This window comes from Chanodichthys erythropterus, chromosome 13, assembly GCF_024489055.1.
Source record: "Chanodichthys erythropterus isolate Z2021 chromosome 13, ASM2448905v1, whole genome shotgun sequence".
In the NCBI taxonomy this organism is placed as follows: domain Eukaryota; kingdom Metazoa; phylum Chordata; class Actinopteri; order Cypriniformes; family Xenocyprididae; genus Chanodichthys; species Chanodichthys erythropterus.
Window position 1 is genome coordinate 38,870,342 of NC_090233.1, and position 23,057 is coordinate 38,893,398.

Consider the following 23,057-nt stretch of genomic DNA (forward strand, 5'->3'; position numbering starts at 1 on the left):
TAAAGGACAACTTGAAGGTTAGGCTTGCTCCTGTAATTGTCAAAAACAGAAGAACTGAAGTTGAAATTGACAATGAGGAGGAGTATGAGGAAAATGGTGAACGACGAACTCGAACTGTCACAAAAGTGGTAAAGAAATATGTTCCACACAGAACATACCAGCCAGCTACTCCAGAGCAAGTTGACAAATGGTTAAAAGATTTTCCAGATGTATACAAACAACCATGGAAAGCTTGGCAATTTCTTCAGCACTTGCAGAAAATCTACAATTTGCACCCACTAGACGGAGTGATGATTGTTAATGTGAACTTAAGGGACACTGACTAAAAGAGATTAACAGAAAGTGTTGAAAGAAGGACTGGTGAGTCTCAAGAGAACATTGAGGCTGGATAGGAAGCTGTACGAACATTCTTGTTTGAACTGAAACCTGCAGAGGTTAATTGGGCTAAAATTACCTCAAAGACAGGAGAAAGTGTTGCTGAGTATGAAGAACGCTTCATACAAATTTGGTTGGAATATGCCGGTGTGAACAACAATGAAGATCTCAGCAAAGATACTGGCATGCCTCTTAAAACCGCATTTGTAAATGGACTGAAACCTGAGATTTCTAAAGCCCTTAAAATCAGGTATGATGACTGGGACATCATTGGAACAGAATTCATGCAGATTGCTGAATGGTCAGCAAAGATTGAAAGAACACAGGAAGTAGGGATGTCCCGATCACGTTTTTTTCCCTCGAGTCCGAGTCATTTGATTTTTAGTATCTACCGATACCGAGTCCCGATCCGATACTTCTAAAATACATGAAAAAGAATAAAGAAGAGCGAAAAAACAGAGCCAGGAACAGTGCTTTTCAGGTATCTAACAGTCGTTTTCACGTACAGAAAATGGATAAAGTAATCAAATATAAAATATCACTGCATATTATCTTTACTGTATAAAATAAATAAAGATTAATCATTATTGAAGTTACAAAAACTATTCAGTCAAGAGCAGTAAATGATTTCTATGTTATTTGTTGTTTTATTTAACATTAAAAACAGGCAGCAGGAATAGTTTTTCTCCCTTTAAGACATGCACAATCCAGTAGCCTATACCTATACTGTTACACATGCGCTGTCTTTCTCGACTAATATACGTTCACTTAAGACATAACCGACTATGTTTGCTAGGATACTCGCTAGGACGGGCATTTTTAAATAAATTTTGTATGAATTTGTCCGCTGAAGCGCAAGAGGTGAAAGAGAACTCGGTATTTGCGCGCTGACTGGAATAAGCGTGTGCGCGCTTCGGATGAGCGCACACAAATCTTCTCACAGTGCGCGAGCTCTCTTTCGCGTCTTGTTCTTGAAGGTTTAAATCAGCAAGGCTTAAATGAGTTAGTTTAAACACAGATAGCAACGTGTACTGTTCCGGTCTCACCTGTATCAACACCCGGGTGATGACGGCGTAAATGACTGGACATGAGAGCAGACGGCACTCGCAGTTAACAGTTTACAAAGAGTGACTGTTTTGTCCACGCTTTTTGATTATCGTTGTTGTAACGTTTTGCGCATCCATCGACTGAAACGTACATTATTTGAACTCTGTCTGTTTTCCACGTTGCTATTTTAAACAAACCATACGGTATGGTTCGATTTTTTTTACCGAGAACCGTTGCACCCCTAATACATATATATCCGAGTCCTGATCGGGAGGTAACGTCCGATTCCGATCGAGTCTGAAACCACGTGATCGGGCCCGATTTCCGATCACATGATCGGATCTGTACATCCCTAACAGGAAGTCAATCTCAGAGCTTTGCAAACCAAAACCTTGTCATTCAACAACAGGACAACGGGGTATGAAGAACATGAATATGTGAGATACCCAAAAGCAAAAAGTCAAAGAAGATGCAGGTACTGCAACGAAGAAGGACACTGGGTTCGTGATTGCAAGTTGATTTTAACACATCAAAGTGATGACGAGGACAACTTGTTGAAGAGGTTTCAGCAGCTGACAGACAAGCAAAAGCAAACTCTGCTGAAAGCTTTTGAGCCGCAGGAAAACTGAAGAACCTCTCTCTGCAGCACCAACTAGTGACATCTCATCCAACAACTGATGTACTCCATGTGTATGCAAAGAAGGTGAAAGCATACACAGAAGTTTCAACAACTGAAGCCAAAGATGATGTCCTAGTAGACGGTGCTGCTAAACAAACCGTAAAGGAGAGAGGTGCACTGTAACACAGTTCGTAAATATGGGAAGGAGGAGGCGGGAACCGGTGAACATTTAACGTAACTTTAATATAAAATAAACAAAGAACAAAACAAAAGTAATGCAGGCAGACCCTCGCGGACATCTGCTGGCCACACAAACATAATAAAACATAAAATAAAGTCCAGGCCTGGTCCTCTCTCGTCCTTCACGGTCGTCGCTCCTCCTTTTATGCTCCCGGAGCTCCTCCGTGAGAGACTCAAGGCCGGTGCTCTTCCCAGGTGATGCTCGTTATCACTTGCGTCACCGGTCTCGCGCCGTTCCCTCACGGCTCTCACCCGCCCTGGTCGCCACATGCATATACAGTGGCATTAAGACAACTTGAGCAAGACAGATAACCAGACAGTAAACAGATGCAGATTTAACTGCACAAAGAAAAAACATCATTGATAACAAATGGAGTTGAGCTGCATGAAGACGACCAATGCAGTGAGGATGACCACAGGAAAACAGGACTAAGCGTCTTTGAACATGTCACAGGCCGGCCCATGCCCAATGAAAATCTAACATCTGACAGCCTTGTCCAAACTGATGAAAGACTCAGCCTGGCAGTACACAATGCCAAGAATAAAGTTTTGACACCTCCAAAGGTGGGCCATGGTAAATTAACAATTAAAAAAACTCAGAGGTCACAGCGAGAATCCAGGTGGAACAGCCCACATCAGGATCTCTTGGTAGCTGATGGAGCAGTTAAGGTGCAAAGAAAAGAAAAGTGGATCGACATGAGCCAGTGGGATTTGAAACATCTACCTAGAGATGAGGGATATATGGTAGTAGTGTTTATCAGAGTCCAGAAATGGCGGGACTAGGGTTTTTAGGCTCTAGATTGTCGCCGGAGGACGAAGACATAAACATACATCCACTGATAAACACAGTAGTGTCCTGCCAATATTAAAGAGGGACAGTTTTAGGAGCAGTTAAGTGTTATTTGATTAAAATATTTTCCTTGGCAGGATATGTTTCCCTTTTCTCTTTTGTGTGATTGCAGGTGTTTCAGCACTCCAGATGATGACCAAAGACGACCAACACCTAGGCCGCACTGCACTGGCCACCTAGCTGAACGTGCCTGAACGTCCACAGAAAACAACACTATCCGCCACTTCCACAAGACCACAATGTCAAAATAAGAAAAGACTCAAGCATTCAGGAGGATGCAGTCTTCATCATAAACACTTATTCTGTCATTACATTAAGTAATGAAACTATAATAAAATATAGAAATAATAAAATAATAAGAAAAATATAAAAAAAGTTTTCAAAATTTGAAGTGCCAAATTTTTAATATGGCTTCAGACTTTTGAAACCCAATGCGTTGTAATACTATATACTGGTACTTTTCTTAATTTGGGCATATGCTTCCTCTTAAAGAAGTCTACCAAACCATGTCTTGGTTGTTCCTGGTAATCCCTTGAGAGATCCTTTGTGGAGGGGGAAGAACAGAGAAGTGTAGGGCAGAAACCACAAGTGTGGAGGCAGAGCAAAATGGTGATGTACGTGTTGTAATTTCTTGTTGCACAGTGGTGACTCGTAGGAGGGGGTAATTCTCAACTCAAACACCCACACAGATTTTACTGGGGGTCACGATGTCTACAGGCACTTATGACTCAAATGACTGTTCATGCATGAATAGGTAATTCACACACATGTTATGTTGACATATTTACTATTTTAAGTGTCTAAGTGTATATTTCAGGCGAAACCATACTTTTGCATAACATATTGCGATATAATCAACACGACATATACTCACTTTTGATATCAACTTCCCTCCTGAAATGATTCCAGTAGGCCTAGTTCTTCCTCATTTTTTTTTCCAGCAGTGTCTCTATTTCTGTCTTGCTGTCATTCTCAGTCCTGACTCATCCAATACTGTATATTAGTTTTCCTTATGACACATCAGTTTTGATACATTTCTCAGCTAAATGTCTTACATCTCTCTTGCTCTCGCTCTCCTTCAATTTCTTTCTCCCCTTTTTTCTTTCTCAGTTTCTCTTTCCCTTATCATAATTTTTGTCAAGCTGGGCTGTCAGGACATCGGATCCAGTGCTGTAATGTTTATATGAACAACCGAATCCCATTTTAGTCAAGTGGACTAAATGAGTTTGATGGCCATCAAGTGAGATCAGATATGCACTCAGTAAATAGGTGCATCTCAATAAATTAGAATATCATGAAAAAGTTTTTTTTTTCTGTAATTTAATTAAAAAAATAAAGCTTAAATATATTCTAGATTTATTAGACATAAAGTAAAATATTTCCAGACTTTTTTCTTTTTAATACAGCTTGCTGCTCATCAAAATAAAATAAAAAATCAGTATCTCAAATTATTAGAATATTTAATTTCAAGTTCTATGACATTACTATTCTCAGGGTATAAATACCGGGTTTAGGTCAGTAATCCCAACAGCAGTAATGGGGAAGTCTGCGGACTTGACAGTTATCCAGAAGACGATCATCAAGAGCCTTTACAATGAGGGTAAGCCACAGAGGGTCATTGCTGAAAGAGCTGGCTGTTCACAGAGTGCTGTGCCAAAGCATATTCATATGCATCATTACCTGGGCTAAAGAGAAAAAGAACTGGACTGTTGCTCAGTGGTCCAAAGTCCTCTTTTCAGATGAAATTAAATTTTGCATTTCATTTGGAAATCAAGGTCCCAGAGTCTGGAGGAAGAGTGGGGAGGCACAGAAACCATGTTGCTTGAAGTCCAGTGTGAAGTGTCCACAGTCAGTGATGGTTTGGGGTGCCATGTCATCTGCTGGTGTTGGTCCACTGTGTTTTCTGAAGTCCACAGTCAACGCAGCCGTCTACCAGGAAATTTTAGAGCACATCATGCTTCCTTCTGCTGACAAGTTTTATGGAGATGCTGATTTCATTTTCCAGCAGAACTTGGCATCTGCCCACACTGCCAAAGGTACTAAAAGCTGGTTCAATGACCATGGTGTTACTGTGCTTGATTGGCCATCAAACTCACCTGACCTGAACCCCATAGAGAATCTATGGGGGTATTGTCAAGAAGAAGATGAGAGACACCAGACCCAACAATGCAGATGACCTGAAGGCCGCTATCAAGGCAACCTGGACTCTCATGACACTTGAGCAGTGCCACAAGCTGATAGACTCCATGCCACGCTGCATTGCTGCTGTAATTCATGCAAAAGGAGCCCCAACCAAGTATTGAGTGCATAGAAATGAACATACTGTTCAGAAGCCTGACATTTCTGTTTACAATATCCTTTTTTTTATTGATCTTATGAAGTATTCTAATTTGTTGAGATTGTGAATTGGTGTTTTTTTTGCCAAAAATCATCACAATTAAAAGAACCAAAGACTTAAAGTACTTCAGTCTGTGCGCACTGAATTTATTTAATACACGAGTTCCACAATTTAAGTTGAATTACTGAAATAAATGAATTTTTCCACGACATTCTAATTTATTGCGATGCACCTGTATATTCTGGTTCCTATGGTATCTTCTTTTGTCTGGTATCACAATTTCTCCTTGAATCTGAAAGTGAATACGAAACAGGGATACGAAACACAGTCAGACAAACTCTCATGCTCAAATTATAATAATATACTAATAATATTAATATGAATAATATTAGTAAACATTTTGTTGGTTGTGTGACAGTGTGAAAAAAAAATGCATATCTCCAACTACAGAACTACAGAAAGAAAGAGGAGAGAGAGAGAGAGAGAGAGATAGAGAGAGAGAGAGAGAGAGAGAGAGAGAGAGAGCAAATAACAATACTTGATCTTGCATGGTAATCCTTGTTCTGATGCTGGAATCCTAAAGGTGATCCCAGATCCCAAAACTGCTAAACATTCCTTAGCTGAACTATGAGATGTTGATGAGCACCTTCAGTCCTATTAGAGAAGAGTGCCTGATAGCCTGATGAATGAGGCTGTAACCCCTTGAATCTCCAGTCTGAACACATTCGGAAGTTGATCGGGGAAAAGGGGGCTGTTGCTTTCAAATGGTCCACAAGATGGCAATGAGAGCCTAAAGCTATCACTGATTTTAGAATATTAGAAGGCCTCCGATTCTCCAAAGGCCAGCAGACCTCTTAACAGACCTTTTACATTCATTCACTACATAATATCAAGAGTATAATTATACAATTAGTGTTGCAAAACAGACACAGGACAAAGTTACAGGAAAAACATTCATTTCCAGTTGTCAGGTTAAGCAGAAGTACCTCAGATGCTTCCAAGGACAAAGTGTTTGTGGAACTGTGGAGTTATTAAAAAAATATCACTTTAAAACATTGTCTTGTTTCTATGAATAAAGTTACATTATAACAATGAAATATTGATATGCGGAAAATGTTCAGAGCAAATGCGATGGTAAATCTGTCGTTTAGTTTTGCCTTCTGGTTTGATGTTCCCTTTTGCCTAAAAAACAAGACTGCTTCAAGCAGGGAAAGCAAATAAACTAAATTTCACCAGTCCTAAGTATCCCGCATTGACTCCAGCAGAACAGAGCTCACAAAGGTGAACATCTGGGCTGGTCACCTCCTCTTTTGCTATTCATTATTATGCTTTCATCTTAAATTCACAATGAAAAGCTTCTTTTGCTTTAAGGTTTTAGCTTTAATCAAGCCAGTTTAAGTAACATAATTTACAGTCACACAGGCAATGTTTGTACCAAACACCCACACAGGAATTGGAACTGGACTGACCCTTGCATTGTGAGTAAGAAAAGCATATGCCTAATGTATTTTTTTGAAATATCCAGATTTCGCAACATGCATCAGCTAGTAAGCAAAGCATTTCTTTAAAACTGATCTAAGAACAATTTTCCACACTCGGATCTTTACCATATAAAAGCAAATTTCAGAACCTATTCATGACAATTCCTGTCATAAAACAGCAATAGTGAAAGTGGCCTACAAACCTTTAGGGGGATTTCTCGGGTCCTCTTTACAAGAAATCAGAATCAATACATTATATTCAAAACTCTTTTTGAAGTTTCTAGATATGTACTTGAGTTTCTGCATGTCTCAGGTGCAAAGATTCAACAACAGCTGATTTTAACATTTGAAGCTTGTCTTCATCTTGTAAAATTACCTGGGTGAAAAATCAACTGACCCAAATGTTTTCTTCGCGTTCATTTTGAAATTAGAACTAGAACTAGACAACAAACAATATAAAGAACCAATATAAGCTCTGTCAACTAGTCATAGCCATCAAATTCTGTGACTACAGTATTTTCCTTCAGTAAATATTTTCATTTCTTGACTTCTAGAGATTTTCCACTCTTTTACTTATTTTACATATTTGCATATTTACATCATTTATGAATGTGCATGAGCGTTTTCCTCTTGTTCTGTGAACTGAAAGATCATTGTGGTCAATTCTTAAAACGTAAAAATCAGATGCAAATGTAGGCCTCTGATAGTAGAACACAGTGACGAGGAAAGTACCAGATGGGCTTTTGTTTTCACACCTGTATAACTGACTTTTGTTTTTGTTTTGTTTTTCCTTGATCGAGACAGCACAATCATTACCTTACATGAACCGAAATCATGTGATGTGATACCAACAGTCCTGGACTTGTGGTCTACCAGTATGGAGCCAGCACCCCTGAGTGCCGATCAGAGGCGGATGGGGGGGATTGTTTATTTAAATTAAGCTTTTTGTCTTGTAAATGCTCTTTTGTGCCAATTTTGTCCAGCTTTCTCATTTGCACACAACAGAAGGTGATGTCAAAACATCTTTTGTTTATTCCATTGCTGGATGTCCAAAAGGGAGGGGGCATTTATATGGGGTGCAGCGATTATATATAAAAAGCACAATCTGAATGAGGGTGGAAGTGTCTGGACTTGAAGAAAGCTAGAGAGCAATGATGCATACAGTCAAGCTGCTCTGTGTGGTGTTCTCGTGCCTCTGTGCTGTCGCATGGGCTTCTTCTCATCGCCAGCCATGTCGTAAGAGCTTTAAACATTTCTTGTCTTTGTGGTTAAAGAATAATCAGTTTTTGTAATATTGCTGTTTTTTTCCCCTCTAAAATTATCCTAAATGAGAATGAGAACGTGTTGAATCTGAAGCTGCAGATGATGTGGCAGAAATATTACTTTTTTATTTCTTTTTTTAGATTCACCACCTTTGACCAGTGGAACAATGAAAGTGGTGAGTGTACAAAATTTCACAGGGATGTTTAATAATTAGAGCAGGCAGTTAGTAAGCAGTACAATTTGCCTTTAAAAAATGCTGCATAATCTAAATACAAGCAAGCACTAATTTTTCACTATTTATGAAACATTATAATTCTAATGATGGGTACACAGCTTTTTAAGCTATACAAAAACTAATTTTAAGGGCTTTAGCGAAGGTATTCCCTTTAAAATGCATTTTAACTGTGTTAAAAAAACTTGCAATTTGCAAAAAGGATTGACAATTATATTTTGTTTCATTACCTAAGACCTTGAGAGTCATTTGAAACTTCTGAATTATTAAAAGTTAAATAAATAGTATGTTTACTGAAAAATGTAACATTCTTAATGTTCTCTTTTGTTTGACATGCAAAACGCATATTCAGGTTTCAACGGGGGGTCATGACCTTGCATCTGGAGAGTTCAGTTATGACTCCAAAGCGAATAAATTTCGTTTTGTGGAAGACACTACTCACGCGAACAAAACTTCGCATATGGATGTGCTCATACATTTTGAAGAGGTAGGCCTAGTCAGCAATTCTCTCTCTCTCTCTCTCTCTCTCTCTCTATTCCTCTTCCTCTTTCAGCTTGTGATTGAGCACTGAAAAAAAAGTGTGTTGAATTTACATGATTTAATAGTGTACATCGATCTCACATGAATCAATTAAGTTATACAAATATAATTTGTTAATGTTACATGAGGAAATTTTTTCAGTGACACAATTAAGTAGTCTCAAAGTGAATTTTGTAAGGTTTATTGATTCATTCTTTCAGAACATCCATTCATCCAATATGTTCTTTTATTCAATTAAGCTTCATATATGTGTTACATGATTGATTCCTTAGACTGGACTAGATAATCAACAGCCTAGTACACACACTAGCACATTAAATGTAAGCTTTCAGCTCAAAACTGAAATTGATTGTGAAGCACCAATCTAAGCAAACGCCCCACTCTTCTCTACAATGGTAACCCAGTGAAATTTAAAACATTCTAATAATTGCAATATAAGTGAACCCTGAACACTATTAAACACTATCAAGCATCCCTGTTTTCATCTTACTGCAAAACACATAAAATAACACCAGATTTTTAAACATTTTCACTCTTTATCCAGCCATATGCAATGCATGATGGGAACTAACAAGCACCGCCCGTTTTCAGTTAATTGAACAAAATTCATTAACCCCAACACAAACCGATTAAGTAAACTTCAATACTAGATATATTTTGGTGGATTAAACATGATGAAATTAAGTTAGGACAAAATGTGTAGGAATTGTGTTGCTTTAGCTCTTTTTAATTAAGTAATTTGAACAAGCAGCAAAAATTATATTTTCAGTTTTTGTTGAATAAAAACTTTTTAGTCAATATAATATGTAATAAAGCACTTTTTCCACACAGGGTATACTTTATGAGATAGACAGTAAAAACGAGAGTTGCAAGAAGGAGACTCTGCAGTTCCGTAAGCACCTGATGGAGATTCCACCCGATGCCACTCACGAGTCTGAGATTTACATGGGCAGCCCCTCAATCACAGAACAGGGACTCAGAGTCCGGGTCTGGAATGGAAAGTTGTCTGAACTTCATGGTCCTTACCCTTTTTTCTTCTTCTTCTTATTTTTTTTTTTTTTTTTTTTTCTTTTTTTTACTTATTTGGTTATTCTATTGCTTTTCAAAATGAAAACAATCATGTTTACTTTTTGGCGGATTTTCTTTTCAGCTCACTACTCTCTGTCAACCACTTCCTGTGGCTGTTTGCCGGTCTCTGGATCCTACTATGGTGAGAAGAAGGACCTTCTCTTCAGGTAAAGCAGAGATGCCCTGTAGGAACAGTATTTAGAGTACTGCAGAGTATTCAAGTTTCTCTTAAAACATTTCTTCTGGAGAATGACTATACATTTTATTGTATCCTGCATATGAGTCAATTAACCAAGCTATTTTCTGCTTCAGTTTCTTCGGTGTTGAAACAGAAGTTGATGACCCACAAGTCTTTGTGCCCCCGGCCTTTTGTGAGGGCGTGGCATTCGAGGAGGCCCCAGATGACCACAGCTTCTTTGACCTGTTCCACGACTGAAAAAAACATGAGATGATATACAAACTGCCAAAGATGGCTACACATAATAATAAAAAGAGCATTTAAATCAAAATATTTCCTGTATTTCTTCAGAAAATGCCTGCAGTTTCTATCTTACTATCTTTTTTTGTCTTTGCAACTTGTTTCTTCACTCTAATTAAGTCAATAAAGCTGAGCTTTCACTGAAATCCATTTTTATGTCTGTTTGAAAAAAAAAAAGAAAAAAAAAAAACATTCATGAAGCTGTGTAGACAACAGCGGTGCTAAGATATGTGGAGATTCTGTAAAGAATTAATGATCCTTGCACAGAAAGAAGCAAAAAGTTACTAAAAGTACTAATTACCAGGTACCATCTAAAGGTGTGTGAACTATGTGCAATGCAGTGACAAAAATGTCATACATTCATATGCACCATCAACCATGTTTTTGAAAAATATGCTTCTATATAAACACTGGAGGACTGAATAAATGCTACATTCTCAAGGATGAATAGTAAATCAAACACATCTCTTTACATAGGCTACTTGTTTGTTTGTTTGTTTGAATAAGAAATAGCCTGTATATCCCAAAATTCCTTTGTTTGTCTGTATTCAATAATGGACAAGCCATGCAAATGGGGTGGCATGGTCAATGTCACTGACAGTAAGAAAAAATGTTGTGGGAAGCCACGCTGCTGTCTTGTGAACACTGCATGGATCCTCCATCTGACGTATCTTCACTGTCTGTGGTTTACCTAACCAGCACCTCACTGTCTCACAGCAAAAGCGGGGAAATTTCCCAACTTCAGTGGTTAGAGCCACTACTAATTCATTTTTTCCCACTTCTATTTTTGTGTGTGTGTGTGTGTGTGTGTGTGTGTGTTCTTTACATTTTATACTCATATTCTTTTCTTTATGGTTCATACTTATAGTGACATGTGCATGTGCACTCCTGGGCAGACAGAAAACAATGTAATTTTCCTCTGGTTAATTTCACCTTAAAACTCTCTGTCAATACCTGTAGCTGTCCTTCAGGGACCTCTTGGCAAAAGAAGAGTTCAAATATTACTTGCATAACAAATCAAACAGAACTAGCAAGCATTTACTCTATACTTTCTGTATATGTACATTATAAATAAATAAATAGGCCTATAGCCTATGTATACAAATATACAGGTTGATACAAAATTACAACAATATAATAATCATGTATAATCAGAACCTTGTAATTTTCTAAAGGTTTTCTCTAAATTATTATTAGCCTCTTTGTTTACTACTATCCTGGAAGTGTCCTTCATACTTCATTGCTGCCTTTGTGTGTGTCAAAGTGTGTACTGCCCTTTTAAAATTTTATTATTTAATAGTTGGGCAACTGACTCAAAGTGAACTACTGTAAGGTTTCTGATTCCCACTGATGTTGTTGTTATTGGTTGGTGAACCGTGCGCGTAACCCTGCCCACCGGAACTAGCGGTGCACTTGGCAAATACATTTCATCTTAACAATGGCTATAGCGCGCGTTGCGACTGAATATGTGTTTTCTGATTTTTTATTGAAAGAACAGAGTGAATCTAAGTATAAAGGCTTGCAACTGGAACTGGCCACAGACAAGCTGGTCAGTTTTATCGCAGTCGGGCTTCCTTTGTTACTCATCTCACTCGCCTTTGCACAAGAAGTCTCTGTGGGTCAGTAAAAACATTTTATCACAGCTACCGGAATTTGCGTAAAACATCAGCAAGGTTTACTTTGAAAAGTCCGATAGAGATACAGTGGTATAAACTTGTTGAGATATACAGGTTCAAACTCAGAAACATGAAGCCCATCTCTCGGTTTACCTTGTAACGGATTTGTACAGAAAGGCTGCCAATTGTTGAAAGACACTCGCTAAATCGAGACTAATATTATTAATAATTCGCAATACTATTAAACATTCGCCAACAATTAAGGGCGTGTTTTTACACAACTTATGGTCGATTACTTGAACAAAGACCAGAGCCAATTGCTAATCGGTTTTGTGTGTAAATCCAGAATGGGCGCGTCACTGTTGTTGATGCGTCACGAGCGATATGCGCGTTAACAAAACGTGAGACAAATGCAGCGATTTATAAGCATGAGAACTGTTAACATCGTTCTTTGTAGGATAAATGCCCTTACAATAATTGTAATACTTATGAACTATTTGATCAATTATAATACTTATTAGGGCCAGTCGTTTTCCACGCACATTGTAAACATTGTTTATTTTTATTTCAGCCACTGTTACTGGGGAGTGTTTTTTGTCTCCGTGAAAGAGAGACGGGGGCAGAAGTACCACACTTTTTCAGTCACAAAACTATTATGCTTAGTAAAGTTGTGTCTTCCTAAGGAAAAGGAGTGGGGTTGTTTCACAAAATTTAGCAATCAGTACCTGTTTTATCTATTTTATCTCTAAGCTGTTGCTTAATTTCGGACATTAAGAAACATGTAAATTATGAAGGAGGCAATTGTTTCTGGTCTCCTCTACTTGCTAATATGGTGATGAACAAGATGGATGATTTCAAAGAGATTTATAAATTATCACAAAGCAGACTTGCATAATGCACTTAAATACCATGTTTAATCAGCAATATGTTTTGCTCATAACAGAGATGCAAAAACACTATTATATGTATTTTTGTGTGTTTAAGTAGCATATATGAGTATTTTTGAGATGAGATGAATCAAATTTCCATCACATAGCTCTTTTGTTCTCTTCTGTTCTTGTGTAATCCCCTGTCTCTTAGGTACCCAGATCACATGTTTTCCACCCACTAACTTCACAATGAGACAGGCTGCATATGTGGACTCATTCTGCTGGGCCGCAGTAGAGCATCACCCTACAGACAATGGGGCTGATAGCGCCCCCCTTCATCTACACAAGGTAATGTGCTTGGTTGTGATGAGTGACAATGGCATATTAAAAGAGGTTCCTTGTTGCTTGTGTTTGTCTTATTCTCTGTCTCTTTACCTTCAGTTCTTTCCTTATATCCTTCTGCTGGTCGCCGTCCTCATGTATATACCTGCTCTATTCTGGCGTTTCACGGCTACCCCTTCCTTATCCTCTGACCTCAGTTTTATCATGGAGGAACTTGACCGTTGCTACAACCGTGCCATCCGTCTGGCCAAGAGTCTCACATCCCAACAAGACAAAGACACCTCAGAGGACCCACACAGGTGTAGTGCACTGAACATTTTCAAAGCTCCGGCTATAATGGCAACCTAAAGTTCACGTTTTCAGTTGTGACATACAGCTTTTGATTATCATGGGGTTGGTGTCTGCAAGCTGCCTCTAAATTTTCCCAATTCATGATCAGTTGTTCAAAAAACTAAGACTTATATTTGAATATATTTTAAAATGTAATTTATTCCTGTGATGGTAAAGTTGAATTTTCAGCATCATTACTCCAGTCTCCAGTGTCACATGATCTTTCAGAAATCATTCTGACATGCTGTTCTGGTGCTCAGGAAACATTTCTTATTATCTACAGTGCCATCAGAAGTCTAAAAAGTGCGGGGAACCACAGGAGGGATCTTTTTTTCAGGATTTTTTGATGTGTAGGAAGTTCAAAAGAACAGCATTTATTTGAACCATCTAACTGTCACTTTTGATCAATTTAATGCATCCTTACTGATTAAAGGTGCCCTAGAACTTTTTTTTAAAAGATGTAATATAAGTCTAAGGTGTCCCCTGAATGTGTCTGTGAAGTTTCAGCTCAAAATACCCCATAGATTTTTTTAAATTCATTTTTTTAACTGCCTATTTTGGGGCATAATTAGAAATGAGCCGATTCAGGGTGTGTGGCCCTTTAAATCCCGTGCTCCACGCCCCAAGAGCTCGCACTTGCCTTAAACAACATAAAAAAAGTTCAAACAGCTAATGTGTGCAGTGTTTATTTTGATGTTTACATTGATTCTGAATGAGTTTGAGGCTATGCTCCATGGCTAACGGCTAATGCTACACTGTTGGAGAGATTTATAAAGAATAAAGTTGTGTTTATGCATTATACAGACTGCAAATGTTTAAAAATGAAAATAGCTACGGCTCTTGTCTCAGTGAATACATTAATAAACGATGGTAACTTTAACCACATTTAACAGTACATTAACAACATGCTAACGAAACATTTAGAAAGATAGTTTAGAAATATCATGTTATCATGGATCATGTCAGTTATTATTGTTCCATCTGCCATTTTTTGCTATTGTCCTTGCTTGCTTACCTAGTCTGATGATTCAGCTGTGCACATCCAGACGTTCTGCCCTTGTCTAATGCCTTTCATCCAGATGTTAATACTGGCTGCCCTTGTGTAATGCCTCGACCATGGGCTGGCATATGCAATTATTGGGGGCGTACACACAGACTGTTACGTAACAGTCTGTGTTATGTTGAGATTCGCCTGTTCTTCGGAGGTCGTTTAAACAAATGAGATTTATATAAGAAGGAGGAAACAATGGAGTTTGAGACTCACTGTATGTCTTTTCCATGTACTGAACTCTTGTTATTTAACTATGCCAAGATAAATTCAATTTTTAATTCTAGGGCACCTTTAAAAGTAATATTATTTTTTAAAAATCATACTAACTCCATACTTTTAACAGTAGTGTATTTTAAAAATCGGTGACAAAAAAGTCTTTTGATGTGCCAGTTAAATTCACTAGTCATTTTACCTTTTATTATTTATTGTATGAAAGCTTGCGAACAACTGACTTTGCTATTTAAACTTCTTTTCTATTTCTTTTCCTTCCTTCAATCATAACCCAAAACTATAAATATCCATAATATTCTGGTTCTACTGATCTTAACCTCAATCTCAAATTCTCTCCTTCTCTCTCTCTCTTTCTCACTCTCAGTGGTCTTGAATTGACTGAAGCTTGTTTTAAGTACCCTCTGGTAGAGCAGTACTTAAAGACAAAACGTTCATCATGGGCTTTGGCTGCAAAATATCTGCTTTGTCGGGTTTTAACATTCCTCACTTTACTGCTGGCCTGCTCTTATCTGACCTACTACATCCTTTGGGTTTCACACAGTGATCAGTTCTCCTGTAACCTGCGCAGAGGTGTGTGCTAGCTAGTGTGCTTGTGTGCATTTCCACACAAGGGATACACTGCAGGAATTAATATAAAAATACGATGGTGAAAGTGTGTGTCTAATCGTATTACGATGTTTGTTCTCTGAATTGTGTGTGTGTGTTTCACCAGGTATACTGGTAAATGAAAGTGCGGTGCCAGAAGCAGTTCAGTGTAAGCTAGTGGCAGTGGGTGTTTTTCGTCTCCTAAGTTGCATGAATCTGGTGGTGTATTTGCTGTTAGTACCAGCTGTGGTGTACGCTGCCTTTCAACCTGCCCGTCAGCACCAGCGTGCCCAGTTCCTCCGTCCATACCACCTCCTGCCTGCTTTCGGACACGTTCTGGATTTGCAGCCTTCTACCCGGCGCTATGATGACCTCAGCATCTACCTGCTGTTCTTGGAGGAAAACTTGAGCGAGCTTAAGAGCTACAAATGTTTGCAGGTTTGTGCATTTGAATGTTTAAATTGTATGCATCTGTTTATTTCTTTGTCTAATATCTCATTCTCCGATCTAGACGCTGGTGTCAGTGAGTGAAGACTAATACATTTGTGTGTGATTTGTGTACACAGGTATTAGAGCTGCTGTCGGAAGGAGGGGAAGCCACGTTTGACACTATGTGTCTCCTCAGGACTCTAGGACAAGTGAGGACTGACATGGTGGACAGAAAACAAGCCCAAACTATCAATGGAAATGCAGAGAAAGAAATCTCTGAACTAAAGGGTGAGTGTGACATCAGGACGACACACAGTGTAACGTAAGTCACAGTTACCTGCTGCAGTGTCCTTGTTTTTAATAACTCCTCCACTGATGATTCGCGGTTTGCTTATTAGTTCACAATTCCGTAGATTCATCACAAAGCAACACACCATAAGAGCTATTAAAAGAAATAAATGTGAATTTAATGAAATACAGCTTTGAACAAAAGTTTGATTATGAGATTGAAAGTGACTCATATTTCTGATGTGAAAAGAAAGAATGAATATACTCAGTCCATGTTATGCTCTCTTTCTCTTTCTCTCTTTCTCTTTTTTGGGTAAAGCACCCAAATAAAAAACACCAACTGTTGCTAAAGCAGCTCACATGAATGTGTTTTGTCTCTAGATGTCTCTTCTGTTCTGCTGGATGATGGAGTAAGCTGCAGCTGTGTGAAAGATGTAAAACACAAGGTGGTCTAATATATTACACTAAAAGTGTATATGCACGTAAGCATCTATAATCATCAGGTAAATTTGTTTTTAAAAGCTGTACTACTGACACAAACTGTTAAAGTCAGACAAATCACGTTACAATAAATTAGTTTACATGGAAATTGAATGTGAAGGTAATATTATGTAATGCTTGAATACAACACTGAGATAATGTACTAATTTACTAACTGCAGAACTGAGCTGCATGTTTTTCTATGCTTAAAATGTATAGAGATGGGATGAATGTTTTTTTTATCAATTCATCATCGTTATTATGAAGTTGATGAAATGTTAAGCCCATATTGTATGCATTGTGAAAGCAATGTTACAACATATTCTGGGTTTTCATTTGTATGTATTGTTGCAACAATTAAATAATTATTAGAAATGAATGATTCAAATGTTACTGCGAAGAATACTAACAACTAACTTCTGCCAATATTGCTTCTTGGTAACAAACACATTTAAGCAATTATTCCTTTCATACAAATCAATTAAATAACTTGGAATGTTTTAAAGTTGGAAGTTTATGCAAACATGCAAATCTGTGCATCATATATTTAAAAAAAAAAAGATTTCTAAAATGACTGCAAGTGTATAATGTGACTAAAAATCCATCAGAGTCATCTCTTCATTAAAACAATTTTATTGCTATTTTACATGCATCATGAGCTTGCAAAGTGAAGAAAATGGGTTTGTTTCCCTGAAGCAACATCATAAAAAAGGGTTAAGATCTAAGTGATTTATTCATTTAATATAGAAATGATATGGGCTAACCAAGGGTTTTGCTGGGTAATTTAGGGTGTTGGACTTAACATAGGCTCCATTTCAAAAGGTTAACGCTTCATAACACACTGCCTATGTAAAAGCAATAATCAAATATACAAACTGTAATGTATGATAGATGCAATATAAATTATATTTTAATGTTAAATATTATGCTGATTCAGTTTTACACATTTATTTGATATGGACTTACTGTTTTATATTGTGTCAGAGATGTTTATTTTGTAGCTCTTATTGTAATTGTTATCATGCCACTTTACCTTAAATGTAATGTGTGAAGGTATGTTAAAACTGCATGTTTTCAGAGGTGAGCACTTGTTTAAAAAAAGTTGTAAATAAATACATTTCTTTAAATGAACAATGGTGTTTACTTACAGCCATAACCATAAGAAGGTGGACTGCATTCAGGAAACGTGCTGTAGAATACATACTTTTATTGTAAAATAAAAAGCACCCCCATAAAATATTTTCCTCTTTAGTTAGCTTGGATCTATATAGCTTTGGCACATTCACTACATGATGACTATCACTATACTATAAAAACAGCTTTATTATAAGATAACCCTAAAAAGGGCCAAAAGTCATGAAAGGGTTAGTTAACCCAAAAATGAAAATTTTGTCATTTATTACTTACCCTCATGCTTTTTCACACCCTTAACACCTTCGTTAATCTTCGGAACACAGATTAAGATATTTTAGTTGAAATCCGATGGCTCCGTCCGTGAGGCCTTAATAGGGAGCAATGACATTTCCTCTCTCAAGATCCATAAAGGTACTAAAAACATATTTAAATCGGTTCATGTGAGTACAGTGGTTCATTATTGATATTATAAAGCGACGATAATATTTTTGGTATGCCAAAAAACAAAATAACGACTTAATGATGGCCGGTTTCAAAACACTGCTTCAGGAAGCATCGGAGCACAAATGAATCAGTGTATCGAATCTGTTGTTCGGAGCACCAAAGTCACGTGATTTCAGCCGTTGGCAGTTTGACACGCGATCTGAATCATGATTCGATACACTGATTCATTTGTGCTCCGAATCTTCCTGAAGCAGTGTTTTGAAATCGGCTATCACCAAGTCATTATTTTGTTCTGTTTTTTGGCGCACCAAAAACATTCTCGTCACTTTATAATATTAATATTGAGCCACTGTACTCACATGAAATGATTTAAATATGTTTTTAGTACCTTTATGGATCTTGAGAGAGAGCACTGTTATATTAACACTAAACAGCTTCACTTTCTCATTTACTGCTAAATGTTAAATATGCTAAAATATATTGTAAAAGATTTTGCAATTTTATGAAAAAAGGGAGACATTACATATAATGTAGATGGAATCTCATAAAAAGCTGATTTTGTTAAATAATAGCAGATGATGTTACTTTTTTTTCAAGTATATTTTGTGACAGAAAACACTATCTACAATTTTTAACTTGTGTGGAGTGTCTTTTAACTCTGTAGAACATTGTATTTAAAATCTTTTTATTAGGCAATCCAACAATTTGACAATCACTGTTTATGATTCCTCGACTCTTTAGAACATTATGAAAGTTTGTGGTAGTTTGCTATGAAATCTTCAAAAACAGGCTACTATATTGACTCAGTGCCGCGTTAAGCCTTCGCGGGGCCCTGGGCTAACGATCGCAAAGGCCCCCCTCCCCCTCGACATCCATAATCGCGCGTCTTATGCGAATGAGTCAGAAGATTTTAATATGAATAAGATATTATCAATTTAAAACATGCAGACAAAAATGGTAAAAAACTTTTCTATGATTGACAACAACTGTAGTCTACTACAGTAGGCTCATGTACGCTCCTCCATCATTATGACTTTGCATTGCTGATATAAAAATGTAAAAAATAAAATTAAAATTAAAAAAGGCTTTTTAACAAGTCCAAGTTTAAATTCGACCGATTCGACTCATGGCTTTGGAATTTCAGAATGGTCATATCATCATTTCAGATGCGATGTGTCTGAAGATTATTCTAGTTGATTAATTATTGTCACAGACTTTTTTTTAATGCACGTTTTATACCTAATAAATGTACTGTTAGTTTCTTCTCTAAATATGTTTCCATCACATTTTATGTGCATTTTATTTCGTTGAATAAAACGTATCCACCCCAACGAGTGTACAAGTTACATTTATTCACATCTTGTGCAGTATCTTAAAATGTGCAGATGTAGCGTTTTTTTTTATTTTATTTTTTTATTTCTGAAAACCAATATGACTCATTTAAAATTCTGTACTACTTACATTACTGCATGCATAAGTTTCAGAAACCCACTTTAAAAATGACGGTCATGCAATAGATCATCGTTAAGACATTGTATGGACCCTTTCTTTGTCAATTTATTCAGCTTCTTAATGATTTTAGTAGTAACATTTAACATAGATAGGCTTTAGCAAGTTATTGACAACATTATTTCTATTATGCTTCATTTTTATGAACATGCACACGGCTTCTGTGTCGAGCCTTTAAAAGTATGTGGCTGCGGAAAGATGCGTTCGGCGTGTACACTGCGCACTATCTAGTGGACTTTTGTTTTCAATCACTCAATTCACTTTTGCATGGGCTGTTGTAGAGTACACACACGGTCCGTGCCATCACGAAAATTGGGCTGCACGCGGACGGGTGCGAACTCTCCTGATGACGGAAATTACGCGATGCGAACGCCCGAAGTATACCTTGGTGTTAAGCCTGTAATAGCGGGGCACCAATCCACCCAGGCCCATATGCACGTGCATACCCAGACGCCACGACACTGTCCTGGTTGTATTCCTGCGTGCGTGTCCGCTGCGCCCGTGACTCTTGATTCAGGTGTGTGACGACGATTCGTTTTAAAACGCGAAAGAGGATTGTCTCGGGGCCCCCCCAGCGTTCGGGGCCCTGGGCTGCAGCCCATGTTGCCCATTAGGATAACGCGGCCCTGTATTGACTAATCACACATCTTCATTGCTAGAAAACGTCAGCGAGGACATCACAAACATTACTAATGAATAATGAGACATGTAATCCCATTTTCTCGAGAATGAGATGCCTGGAGAAAGGCATTCTCTTTTACGAAGAGAAGCCACCAGCTGTCACCGTAGCACATCCATGATCAGGCTATTCTGTGTAAACTACTTTCCTCAAGACTTATTAACAATTAACCAGTACTCACTTGAGATTGACAGCACAGGCTACTAGACCTGCGTGAGCAGCAGAATGTGTTTGTCTTTCATGAGCGTAGTATCACTCAGGAGTTCATGTGAATTAGTTGGGCAAACACAGCTAATGTGGCATGTGTAATTGGACGGTCACTTAAAAGAGTTAAAGTGTGTTTGTGCACAGGATTCGTTTTCCGCTGATTCAGGCAAAGACTGCAGAACATGCCTAAACGCATGTATAAAAGTGAGAAGGACACACTGTTCGTCCCAAACCATCTCTCCTCTACCATCTCTACCATTCCTTGTCTGCTTCAAGAACAGGTAAGTGACCAGCAAGATGGTAAACAGAAAATGCTATTGTAACTGTGTGTACTGTTGATGCAACTTTATGCATGTAGATGTACATTTGTTTTATCAGTAAAAGGGCATGTATCTGTTTTTCTGTCAGTGTGACCATGGCAGTGTGGCTCCAGGCTGGTGCTCTGTTGTTCCTGCTGGCCGTCTCCAGTGTGAATGCTAACGCAGGGGCCCCGCAGCACCTGTGTGGATCTCATCTCGTCGATGCCCTTTACCTGGTCTGTGGGCCAACAGGCTTCTTTTACAACCCCAAGAGAGATGTTGACCCTCTTATGGGTAAGAAAGACTATGTTTCTAGTTAAGGAGCTTTGAAAGGTAGTGCTGTTCACTACCATTGATGACGATGATAAGAAATAATAATACTCTGGATACTGCAAAGATTATTTAATTTTGCACAGTGTACCCAAGCCAACATTGCATGGTGGGGTCAATGTAGGCACAGTGTAGGCTTGAGGTATGGGTCCTACATGGGTTTGTCCATGAGTTCCAGGGGTTTTGAATTAGCCCATACTAGCTAGTGGATACAAATCCATGTAGGGCCCATAGTCTATTTTATGGACCTTTGAAATGCAAATAGCATGAATAAGTAAATAAATAAAACTGAATAAAGCAGGTGTTCATAATAATAATATAAGCAATTTTTCATAATAATGCAAGCAATTCAAGCATAAACAGATGCTCAACGAAACCTGAATGACGTGTAAGAACAAACCTCTTCTGGAAGCTCAAATAAGCTGCGTAACTAATGAGGTTCATTATCGTGTGTTACACAGCACGTTTGAGCTTCCAGAAGAGACTTGTTCTTGTGCGTCATTCAGGTTTGGTTGAGCTTTTGTTTGTGTTCGGTGATCAATGTTTATATCTGAATAAAAGCTTAAATTAAATCTGTTCATCATATAAAGCGATCGAGTCTCTTCAGAAAATTTAGACTAAACCACTTGATTCATATGGCTTAGTTTTCCGATCTCTTTATGAACTTTTTGAATTATCAAAGTTACAATTGCATGGGCTGTCTATGGAGGGACAGGAAGCTCTCAGATTTCATCAAAGAGATCTTCATTTTGATTTCAAAGATGAACAAAAGTCTTACAGGTTTGGAATGACATTAGGGCAAGTAATTAATGACAGAATTTTCATTTTTGGGTGAACTAACCCTTTAATTGTGTAAAATACGCTTCACAGTATCTCATCAAGGCTAGACATATTTTGGTGGCAATTCAAGATGATTTTAACCCCAGTGTCTGATCTGATTGTCTACTATTTTTTTTTATCTAAATGAATGGTGAACTACAAAGAATTAACTTCAAAATAAGAATTGGCTCAGTTGTTCTCTAATATTAAACTAGACTGATGTCAGGATTTTCTCTATTATTGTATTTTTCCCAGGTTTCCTTCCTCCTAAATCTGCCCAGGAAACTGAGGTGGCTGACTTTGCATTTAAAGATCATGCTGAGCTGATAAGGAAGAGAGGCATAGTGGAGCAGTGCTGCCACAAACCCTGCAGCATCTTTGAGCTGCAGAATTACTGTAATTAAAGAACCTATATGTCCTGTGACAGCTGTCAATGACTTCACCACCTGTTTGCACACAGGTATCAGCCTTAATGCTCTTGATTTGTTTTTCATAGAAAATAAAATTTTATCAAATGAATGCAGGACTTTTTGTATGACTACATTGCAGTTATATAACCAATTTAAAATTCCAGTCATTTAAATGAGAAAACAATGCAGATTTATTTGTTTGATTTCTGTTTATCTTTCTGTTCTTAACATCAAATTAATTCAGTACCATCTGAGTTTTCCTGATTGAGATTCAGACTGTGCTCAGATTCTGGAACTTTTAGTTTTTGGTGCAAGAAAACTTCAACTAATGTTCTATGTGGACAAAACGTGTAGAATATGACTTCATCACTTCAACTAGTGGTGCAGCTGCAAGGTTGTGACATCAAATTATATAATGTTTCATATTTCCTGAGTGCAAGGTTTATTTTTAGAAAATTATCAGTTATGAGGATG

The 23,057-nt window shown here is 37.7% G+C and overlaps 3 protein-coding genes and 1 pseudogene across 3 annotated transcripts; all 4 read left to right on the forward strand.

Moving 5' to 3' along the window:
- The window catches only part of LOC137034417 (cingulin-like protein 1), a 2,610-nt pseudogene extending 559 nt beyond the window's left edge, over window positions 1-2,051 (forward strand).
- A 5,936-nt stretch (window positions 2,052-7,987) lies between these two features.
- On the forward strand, window positions 7,988-10,544 carry epd (ependymin). The gene is made up of 6 exons (XM_067406229.1): window positions 7,988-8,186; window positions 8,354-8,388; window positions 8,798-8,932; window positions 9,817-10,003; window positions 10,136-10,220; window positions 10,366-10,544. Exons 1-6 carry the CDS (start codon window positions 8,102-8,104, stop codon window positions 10,487-10,489), a joined length of 651 nt encoding a protein of 216 aa, XP_067262330.1. The 5' UTR covers window positions 7,988-8,101; the 3' UTR covers window positions 10,490-10,544.
- A 1,414-nt stretch (window positions 10,545-11,958) lies between these two features.
- On the forward strand, window positions 11,959-17,832 carry panx1b (pannexin 1b). The gene is made up of 7 exons (XM_067406228.1): window positions 11,959-12,150; window positions 13,228-13,364; window positions 13,458-13,657; window positions 15,335-15,540; window positions 15,683-15,993; window positions 16,122-16,272; window positions 16,654-17,832. Exons 1-7 carry the CDS (start codon window positions 11,970-11,972, stop codon window positions 16,725-16,727), a joined length of 1,260 nt encoding a protein of 419 aa, XP_067262329.1. The 5' UTR covers window positions 11,959-11,969; the 3' UTR covers window positions 16,728-17,832.
- Window positions 17,833-20,896: 3,064 nt separating this feature from the next.
- ins (preproinsulin) lies at window positions 20,897-22,665 on the forward strand. The gene is made up of 3 exons (XM_067407296.1): window positions 20,897-21,006; window positions 21,134-21,318; window positions 22,429-22,665. Exons 2-3 carry the CDS (start codon window positions 21,141-21,143, stop codon window positions 22,575-22,577), a joined length of 327 nt encoding a protein of 108 aa, XP_067263397.1. The 5' UTR covers window positions 20,897-21,006; window positions 21,134-21,140; the 3' UTR covers window positions 22,578-22,665.
- Window positions 22,666-23,057: the final 392 nt, after the last annotated feature.

Bases quoted from the DNA above. Each gene is read 5' to 3' on its own strand.
- epd (XM_067406229.1), top strand. From the start codon at position 8,102: ATGATGCATACAGTCAAGCTGCTCTGTGTGGTGTTCTCGTGCCTCTGT. The intron at 8,187-8,353 runs GTAAGAGCTTTA...TTCTTTTTTTAG, and splicing joins TTCTCATCGCCAGCCATGTC to ATTCACCACCTTTGACCAGT. The intron at 8,933-9,816 runs GTAGGCCTAGTC...TTTTCCACACAG, and splicing joins TGCTCATACATTTTGAAGAG to GGTATACTTTATGAGATAGA.
- panx1b (XM_067406228.1), top strand. From the start codon at position 11,970: ATGGCTATAGCGCGCGTTGCGACTGAATATGTGTTTTCTGATTTTTTA. The intron at 13,365-13,457 runs GTAATGTGCTTG...CTTTACCTTCAG, and splicing joins CCCCCCTTCATCTACACAAG to TTCTTTCCTTATATCCTTCT. The intron at 16,273-16,653 runs GTGAGTGTGACA...TTTTGTCTCTAG, and splicing joins AGAAATCTCTGAACTAAAGG to ATGTCTCTTCTGTTCTGCTG.
- ins (XM_067407296.1), top strand. From the start codon at position 21,141: ATGGCAGTGTGGCTCCAGGCTGGTGCTCTGTTGTTCCTGCTGGCCGTC. The intron at 21,319-22,428 runs GTAAGAAAGACT...TATTTTTCCCAG, and splicing joins AGATGTTGACCCTCTTATGG to GTTTCCTTCCTCCTAAATCT.